Source organism: Gekko japonicus, unplaced genomic scaffold, assembly GCF_001447785.1.
Source record: "Gekko japonicus isolate JY-2015 unplaced genomic scaffold, Gekko_japonicus_V1.1 scaffold2043, whole genome shotgun sequence".
Lineage (NCBI taxonomy): Eukaryota > Metazoa > Chordata > Lepidosauria > Squamata > Gekkonidae > Gekko > Gekko japonicus.
Window position 1 is genome coordinate 206709 of NW_015166480.1, and position 9736 is coordinate 216444.

At 39.2% G+C, this 9736-nt stretch overlaps 1 protein-coding gene across 1 annotated transcript in view; it reads left to right on the top strand.

Moving 5' to 3' along the window:
• The window catches only part of LRP1B (LDL receptor related protein 1B), a gene marked incomplete at both ends in the record, with an annotated part of 332345 nt that overhangs the window by 203212 nt on the left and 119397 nt on the right, over window positions 1-9736 (top strand). The window contains 5 exons of the mRNA XM_015412125.1: window positions 920-1033; window positions 1217-1366; window positions 1500-1622; window positions 3055-3174; window positions 6474-6602. Coding sequence (XP_015267611.1) covers window positions 920-1033; window positions 1217-1366; window positions 1500-1622; window positions 3055-3174; window positions 6474-6602 — 636 coding nt within the window. The remainder of the gene's footprint in view (window positions 1-919; window positions 1034-1216; window positions 1367-1499; window positions 1623-3054; window positions 3175-6473; window positions 6603-9736) is intronic.

Below are 9736 nucleotides of genomic sequence, written 5' to 3' on the forward strand. Positions count from 1 at the left end.
GAAGCAAAAGGTGGGTGTGGCTGGATGACCACACTTCTGGCAACACGGGGCTGCGACCTAGTATGCTAATGAGCTGTGGTGTCAGGGTGTGGCCTAATATGCTAATGAGTTCCTGCTGTTGGGTATGCCTATTATGCTAATTAGTTCCTGCTGGGCTTTTTCTACAAAAAAAGCCCTGCATTGGCATAAAATATTAGAGAAGGCCAGATATTATGACACATATTCATGCCTTATGTATTTTTGCATGTAGATCATATTTCTGGATGTGGCATTGGGTGCAGGGGGGGGAAAGCCACCTGTAATCTGTGGGGTGGGGATCCTTTGTGTACACACTGTTCCTCCATGCCAGAAGTTAGGTCTCAGATGTCAAGTCTTTACCACCCATTGAAAACACTGGAAGTAGATGTGACCCCTGAAGGCTGGATGTCAGGCCTCTGCAGTCTGGTCACCTGGTCTATTGCCCCAATGTAAACAGCTGAAAAAACCCGGAAATTTCATGAGATAAATTTGGGGGATTTATGATTTCAGGAGTGCCTTGCTTTATACTGAGTATTTTGGCTCTGAAACGAAACAATGCATTTCAGGCATTTTTCAGATTGGAAATATCTGAATGCACACTCCTATAAACAATGTCTTGCACACACTAAGAGAACCCATCAAACTTTCCTCCTACTTTTTGCAGAGACATGGAAGAAGTCTGTTCCTTGTAGAGGTGAAACAGATTAATGTTTCAAACCATGGTGCAGCCTTAAACTGTCTCTGCTGGGTTGAGGGCATGTTGGTTGAGATTTTTTGTTTTTAAACAAAACCACATTTCAGAGTTAGTAATATGATTTTCCTCATAAATTCCTAAGACAATGCAAAGTTACTTTTATGACTTCCTTTTTTCTGAAAAACAAACAAACCCTATATCCTCTAGTTTCAGGATGTAATTCAGCAGAGTTTCATTGTACAGATGGAACATGTATCGCAAAATCAGCACAATGCAATCAGATCATTGATTGTTTGGATAGTTCGGATGAGAAGAACTGCAGTAAGGAATTCTATTTTCTGTTACCAATATTTGATGATAAATTAATTTGGGTAATATAATTTACTTGATAAAAAGCAACATTGTGATTGCAGATGTTAAGTAATCTCTACCAAGTAAAAAGCAGCAATAAAGTACAAATAAAAAGTATGTATTATGATGTTCATTCAAGTTTTTGTTCAACAGATAACACAGACTGCACTCACTTCTATAAGCTTGGAGTAAAATCTTCAGGATTTATTAGCTGTAATTCTACTTCACTTTGTATACTACCAGAATGGCTGTGTGATGGATCTAATGACTGTGGGGATTATACAGATGAATTAAAATGCCCAGGTAATTGGGAAAAGAACAGTAATTTAAATATTTCTTCATGGTAACAAATTAAACAAAAGGCTTATTAGTCTAATTTATTTATTTAATGTATACATTGATGGTTAAAATATGTTGTTGTTTTTAAATTCCACAGTTCGAAGTAAACATACGTGTGAACACAACTATTTTGGTTGTCGTAGTGGGAGATGCATTCTGAGCACTTGGGTATGTGATGGTCAGAAAGATTGTGAAGATGGAGATGATGAATTACACTGTGGTGAGTAACTCTTTCTAAACCATGGATATTTATGCAAAATAATGGTGAATTACAATCTTTTCAAACAATAGTATTCAAACAATAGAATTCAAAGTATTAAGCTAAAGTTTCATCAGAATATTAATAACAACTTGGGCTGTTATTTGTCTTTATGGTGGTCCACAGCATCCAAAACAGTTGTGCTATTATAAACCTGTTAAAATTGAAATAAATATCACAGTTTTTAAAACATATGATTAAGAACTGAAATTAATTATATTGGGTATGATCCAGTGGCTGATTTCCACTAATTTCTCTTTCAACAGCCTGCCTTCAGTATTGCAAAAAGTTCACCAGAGAAAATAGATTTTACAGAAAAAGCTCACTGACCATTCACCAGTGGAAGACCCCACTGTGATAAAGAATAATTGGATTCAACCTTTTCTAAAAATTTCAATGTTGAAAAAAGTTTTGCCTGTTACAATTTCTATGTGCTTTGTTCTTACCAATGTTTGGATGTTTACCAGTACATTAATTATTTATTGGATTAAATCAGCTTAATTAGCATTTTATAGGAAGTGTCTGAACAGCTTCACTCTAAAGAGCAATCCATTTTTCTAAAGAGATAGATTCATAATAAAAGTAAAGTTGCGTTTTCATAACATTTTTTTTAAAAATTTCCAGCAAAATTGGGATCTTGCATTTGGGGGAGGAATCTATCATTTTTTGGTTTTCCTTTAGTTTAGTGCCTTTAATACATATTATAAGGTAAAATGTTTTCCTCACTGAATATGCAGTTCCCTCAACTTCTTGAATTTTTGTTGTGGAGGTTACTATTGCTTTTAGTGTCATTTATTCTCTCTTACAAAAGTATGACATTATTTTTAGTATTACTTTGTTATCCTAAAATGACACAAGGTGTTGGGATTATGCACTTTCTATATTAGCTTTAAAGCAAGTATTGGGTTGGCTACTGTGATTCTGTGCTGCTAAAGGAGCCATTTCCTGATGCAGCATGCTCTTGTTTCAGTAGAAGAACCTCTTACATCATTGGAAGGCTCCTTGTACCAGACAAAAGTTTTGCTCATAGTGAAATAGAACTGTGGACTCTGACCTATTGTATTGTTTCATTTGCCTAGTTGATTGTGGCTCCTTTCTCCACCCACCCAGAGTTTTGTGCCATGTTGTATGATGTGTTTACTAGCAGAAAAACAGTTCTTACTATTTTTATATGGTAGGGATGCAGTAAAATCACATTACCTTTTACAATCAATCTAATTAAACTTAAATGCCTGAAGAAACTGGGCAAAAATTCACTGGAGCCATTTGAATTTTGGGAGGGAAATTTAGCTGGCTAATAGGTATATATCAGAGGGTTATGCTCATCTGGTGTTCCTGTGGAACAATATTATCTCATACATAGGCAACACTTATGGTTTACATTTCCTTCTAGGTTCCTCTTGTTCATGGGATCAGTTTGCTTGTTCTGCACACAAGTGTATCTCTAAACAGTGGAGTTGTGATGGGGAGGATGATTGTGGGAATGGCTTGGATGAAAGTAAAGCTGTTTGTGGTGAGTATTATGATCCAATATGATTAATTTAATTTTGTATTGTAGGGAATAATATGGAATATATAAATGTATGTCAGCTACAGTAAAGAAATATTTTGTTAATGAAACAAGTCTTTTGGCTGATGTTTATACAGATGTACATTTGTCGATTAAGGCTTTCAACTCTCTTTATAGCATATAGATTAATGAAGACATTGTCAGCCCCAAGAGATACCTTAATGCAATTTACAATATATGTCCAAAACGTTTTGCATACTGTTTGAATAACATACATGATGACAGATAAAGGCAGCATTTCCCCTTTGGGTATTAGAGGATATTTTATTTTGAGAGCATGTAATCTTTTGGAAGGTAGAGAAGATCCTTCAAGTCACCTCTTGTAGAGAGAGACCAGATGCCTAGGGCATATTTTCTCTTCCATATTTGTAAAGGAAGGGGATAAGCCTGTAGTTCTGATCATTGCTACTTACCTTGCAGAAGAGACTGGCAAACCGTACTGTGCTCCAAATTTCAGTGTATTGCAAATTCTAGTTTAATTGGCCATATTATTTAATGACCTAATTTGGTTTTCTCTCTATTTCTGCTTATTCACACAAGACTTATGTTATGAGAGGTATGTTCTCCAAGTTTCCCTTCCTCCAGCAGCCTCTTTTGACCCTAGTAACATTGCATCCATATTTAAAGAATAGCTGAAATAGCTGTGATGCTGAACATTCGTAACACTGTATGTTCAGTCAAGGAGCTGCGGTGGCTCAAGTGGTTAAGACACTGAACTATAGGCTGTGGAAGGTCAGTAGTTCAGCAGTTTGAGACCCAAGTTGCCACATGACGGAGTGAGCTCCTGTCTCTAGTTCCAGCTACTGCCAACCTAGCAGTTCAAAAGCAAGAAATTGCAAGTAGATAAATAGGTACCACTTTGGTGGAAAGGTAACAGCGTTTTGTGCGCCTTGGTGTTTAGTCATGCCGGCCACATGACCACAGAAATGTCTTCGGACAGTGCTGGCTCTTCGGCTTTGAAACGGAGATGAGCACCGCAACCCTACAGTCAGATTCGACTGGCTTTCGAGCAAGGGGACCTTTACCTTTACCTTTATGTTCAGTTATAGACTTGTTTTATTTTAAATATATATTTTTCCTAATGACCTATGTTGTATTACCATGTTTCTCTATGGACTTTTGGACTTTTGATTTATCTGTTTATGTTTTTGGCATGATGTGCTGTGCACTACTACAACTTGGATAGTAAGTAAAAACAGAAAACATCCATAGTATTAAATTAAATGGATTTTCATTAACTATGCACTTAATGAGAAACACCAATCTAAAATTAACTCATTATTCAGATCAAGGTTTATTGAATAAACATTAACATAGTTGATAAGGGGGGCATTTGTTTGATGTTACCCATAAGGAGTGTGATAAGCCAAAATGTTTCATGTAGAATAGAAATAAGAATTTACAATAAGATCAGAACATTGTTTGAAATTAGCTATACAATATTGTATAGACAATTGGTCTTCAGAAAGTAGATTATGCCCATAGTTTAGTTATGTTATGTATGGAGGGTTGGGTGCTTTAAGCAAAAAGACAATATAACTTTGTGGGGAAAGGTGGCATAAATAAACTTCAATCAGGGAACCAGCAGGTTTTTCTCAAAGGGTCTGAAAGTGAGAATGCTATCGTATTGCTTTCCTTCCATAGAATACGGTACTAAGTCAACTCTGTGTCCAGAAGCTAAAATTTACCAAATCAAACCAGGATCAACTTCACTGTTAAAAATAGACTATAAAAATAGACTTAAAGTTAGCTTTTCCATTTCTGCACAAAACTATACTTCTATCAGGATTCCCCCCCCCGTTCTGTTAACTACCCTCAACTGTCTCCCTCTTTTTCTGTATGCATTTAATCCCAAAGTAATATTTGAATTTTTGTTGCCTTCTTTCCATGGATTTCCAATGCCTTTTTGAAACTGATCACATAAGAAAAAATAAATATCCCGGCAAAAACTTTTCTAATAAATTTAATTAAATAGTAGCATACAACCAACACTTTCTGTCCCCCCCCCCAGTTTTAAAAAGATTGGACCGGGGTCCAATTCTATGGGCCCCCAAAGAAGCACCCCTATCCTCCATTGCTTTCAATGGAGGGGGAAGACTTATTTAAAGAAGCCGCAGTGCGGCCCCACAAGCCCTGTTGAAAGGGACCACAGGGTTTGCAGAAAGCCCAAAAAACAGGCTTGTCCCCACTGCTCAGATGTTTTTTAGGCTGTCTTCTGCAGTTCCTTTAAAGATTAAAAGATCTGGACACTGTCAGAAATGCTTAAAGCAGGACTAGAGACTGGTGTGTGTGTGTAATGGTATTTGCCTTAGCAAGCCTATATTTCCAGTGTTCCAGCAAGCCTGTGCCAATCCCAAGGGGATGCCAAGTTAACATAAGTGCCTCTGAAGCTTAGATTAGCCTCATTTAAAAAACAACAACTACAACCCCTTTTCTTAGTTCTGTAATAACCCTTTCGGAGATGAGCACTGGAACCCTAGAGTCGGATTCGACTGGCTTTCAAGCAAGGGAACCTTTACCTTTTTTACTATGTTATTCTTTTCTATATTCTTGTTATCTACAGTTTAAAGTTATGTTATACTAAATAAAAAGCCTTGTCTTTTAAGAGATCAGAATGTGTTAAAAAAGTTACACCTCTGTGCCAGGTCTCTTTTTCTATGTATAGGCCAGAACCTCCTGGCTGAGCAAGGTTGGATAGAGAAAAGGAGAAAGTGGGGTGGGAGCTGGAAGTGCACACATTCCACAGACATGCATGGAGTCCTAATCCTCCAGTACACAACGGAAAAGGCAGGGCTTGGTTGGTAGCAGAACCCCATATAGCAGGTGGGAGAGGGTGGGATAAGCCCTTTCACACAAATACAAGTTCCTTCTCCCTCAGTGTGACAATACAGGGGAGAGGGTAGTACCCCTTGCAAGTCCTTAAGGGTTCCAGACTGTGCAGCTGGGCTCAGTGGTCAACACTGTGCAACTCAGCCATAGTTTTCAGGGATAGAGGCTGCTAGGGGGAGTGAAATAGGAAGAAACTGAAGGCAGGAGGGCAGATAAAGGCAGATTGGCTGGCTAGGTGGGAAGAAAAGAAGGGGAAAACGAGGAGAGACTAAGAAGGCTTTCAGGGAAGGGAACGTGGACATAGCAGGAAAAGTGAAAATGAGATACCTCCTGCAAGTCCTTGTGGGTTACCCTTGTGTAACATGTCTGTGAAGCTATTTAGAAAATAACTACATTTAATTATATTTTAACAGGGTCAGTAACCTGTGCCCCAGACATGTTCAGCTGCTTAGATTCCTATGCCTGTGTTCCTCAGCACTGGCTGTGTGATGGTGAAAGAGACTGCCCTAATGGGAATGATGAGCTTTCTACAGCAGGATGCGGTATGAACCATTTTGCAACATACACCTACACACTAATACATTGCTCTTAACAAGTTCAAGATGTTGTAACCTAGAACTGAACAAGCTAGGGCAAATCAATGAATATGCATAAATAGTTAAATGTCTGGTCTTCACAATATTGCATTCAAGTACAAATCAAAGTATTTTGATTTTAAAGACCTACAATGTTAAGTAATGAGGATTGTTTTAATTATTGAGATAGGGACAGCTGCCATATGAAGACCATCTTCATTTGGCATAATTTCCCATAGCAACAGTTTCCAAACAGCAATCTGTTTATGTGCATTAATTCATCATGTGCATTAGTTCATCATGTGCATTAGATTACTTTTGTCACAGAATTGCAGGTTTTAGTTGTAAGATTCTATACAGGGCTTTTTTGGCCCTGACCCCCACCTGGTGGAACTATCTGCTGGAAAATACCCTTGCCCTGTGGGATTTACCACCTTCCCTGGCAGAGGTGTTTGGCCAGGGGTTTGGTTGAGGACAGTGATGGGGACAGTATAAAATCTGGCACTCTCTCACACACCCTCTCCAAAGCCCTCCCCCACTAAGCGGCCTGTGGAAATTAAAATCTCTCTTCTGCCATCTTGGAAAGTGTATTGTTTTATTTATTTGTTTGTTTGTTTGTTTGTTTATTTATCATTCAATTTATATCCCACTTGAACCCCGAAGGGTCTCTGAGCGGCTTACACACAATCATTGGTTCCTAACTAAGGCCACAATTATAGGGGGGGGTGACTTCCTACCAGCACCCGGCAGCAGGGCTTGTTGTTGGAGTCTGGCTTCTTCCGGCAGCCTCGGATGTCGGCACTCCACTTCCAATGTCCTGGGGCAGATTTGCTGATATTTGCTGATAGGTTACAGGTATTTTAACCTTGGTTTTACCTTGAATTATTTATGCTCTGTTGTAAGCTGCCCTGAGCCCTGCTTGCAAGGAAAGGCGGCCTAATAAATCTAATCTAATTTAATAAAAATAAAATAATAAATAAATACAGTACGTTCCTAAACAGGTATCTGATGAAGGGAGCATTGACTCTAGAAGTTTTTACTCTGTTTAGAATCACACCATTTACTACTTGAAGAAAACCCATCATTAGGGATGTGTGCATGCACATGAAATGCTGCATATCAATGGCCACTACAAAATATGGAAAAAAAAACCCACTGGCAATATGAGCCAGTACTGTATTTACACCATCCCTGCTAGAATCGTATAGTAATTATTTGTCGCAGCTTATGTCTATCATTTGCTCACACCATCATTGTACAGACTTAGAAGATATGGACACCCTTTTCAGTTTCGGGTGGTTTATGGGTTTTTTTAAAAAAGGGCTGTGTTGTCTTTTTGATACTTTCCCCAAAACGCAAATATTTTTTAATGCTAGAACTGTTTGCTTTGTGTCTGCTTTTTAGATGTCTGCTTCTTTGTTGTTGGTTCTTCTTTAATCAGTAAAAACTATGTCAACAGATTATTTAAATTTTCATGCTTTTTAAGGCTTTGATCCTTGTAGCATGCTAGAAGAAGGAAGGATGTTGCTTCTGTCATACAGATAGTGTCTCCTCACACTGAATGTATGTTTCCATGTATTTTTCCTTTTAAAAACAAAACAAAAAACCAACCTAATTAGTAGCATCCAATTTTGCTAAATATCTTGTGCTTCCTTGCTGACAATATCTTGGGTGAACTTTATTTCTCAAGCAAAGACCAAAGGATTACAATGGCTCAAGATGACCTAACCTAGAGTTAGCAGTCAAAAGCTGCTGTTGTAGGCTCTGTTGTGTTTCTTTTCCACCAAGAAATCTGCATTATAGGATAAAATTCAGCAAACACAGTTGGATATTTTATATTTCAAAAGATATGTTTATTGCAATACATGTATATTTAATTAATGGAATCGTTCATTGGCATTAAAGTGGTACAGTAAGAGAGACACTTTGGCTTCTGACATTCTCAGGGAGAAATATTGGTGTGTAAACAATTCTAAAATACAATCCATTAAATGCAGCCAACATTTGCTTTTAAAAAGACATGTGTAAGAATATTGCATGAATTAGGCAACTGGGGAAAAATTAATTCTGTTTAATGCAGTCCAATCCTTATGTCCCCTGTGATGTGGGGATAAGTGAGAGCAGCTACTGCATACAACCCTCATATAAGAAGTGGACCAAATGCTGTGTACAGCATAACTCTCTCATCCCAGTGAAAGAAGGGCTAAGGCTAAATATTGAAGCCCAGGGATCCCCCTTTGACCTTTTCACTGGATCACAGCACCTCCAATGCCTGGTATTACAAATCCAAATTAATCCAAGTAAGATTTGTGGACCCAGGGGCACAAAGGGAGAAGGGGTGCAGATTAGGCAGTGAACAACTCAACACCGTGATTTAGATAAAACAGGCCACAACTTTTTTTGACTGCACTGCAGGAGCATTGGTGCTGCATGAGATGGACCCTGAATTGGGCAACTTGCCTGCTGCCTGATGAACCCTGCACACACCCCCGCCCACCTGATGGGTTGCATCCAAGGAGTGGTGTAGCCACTTTCTGGGATCCACAAGGATGCCGGCTGCTACACGGTTCCCTTGCCATGGTGGTGAGAGCCCTGCTGACAGGCCCCAAACTGGGCATGCTGAAGTATTGGTTCCACCCAGATCCCTCATGGGAGGCACCACCTCCCTAGCCAAAGGATCCATCTTAGTGCTCCAACTGCCACAACTCGCCAATGCTCCAATGTCTTTAGCCATCCAAACAACCCATCCCTGATACCGTGTAGTCAGATAACTGAACTCCAATCAGATAAATGCCCCCCATCAGCCCTGTAGAGAGCCAGCTGCCAAAAGGTGATATCTGGGTGGCCAATGACCCCCCCCCCCCCAGATTCCACCACTTGTGGTGTCATCTTGCATGTCTTCCTTCTAGCCTAGTCCACCCGGGCTGGTGAAATGGCCCCATGTCACTTGCGCTGCTCCAGAAGGGAAGACCAAATGATGCATGTGTTGGGAAGCCAGGACTGGAGAGTCTTTAAGTCAACCACCATAGTTCAGGCCAGCACCACCCCCTTCTGTGTCAGAAGACCATTCTCACCCAACTCAATTACCAAGGCATCTGGGA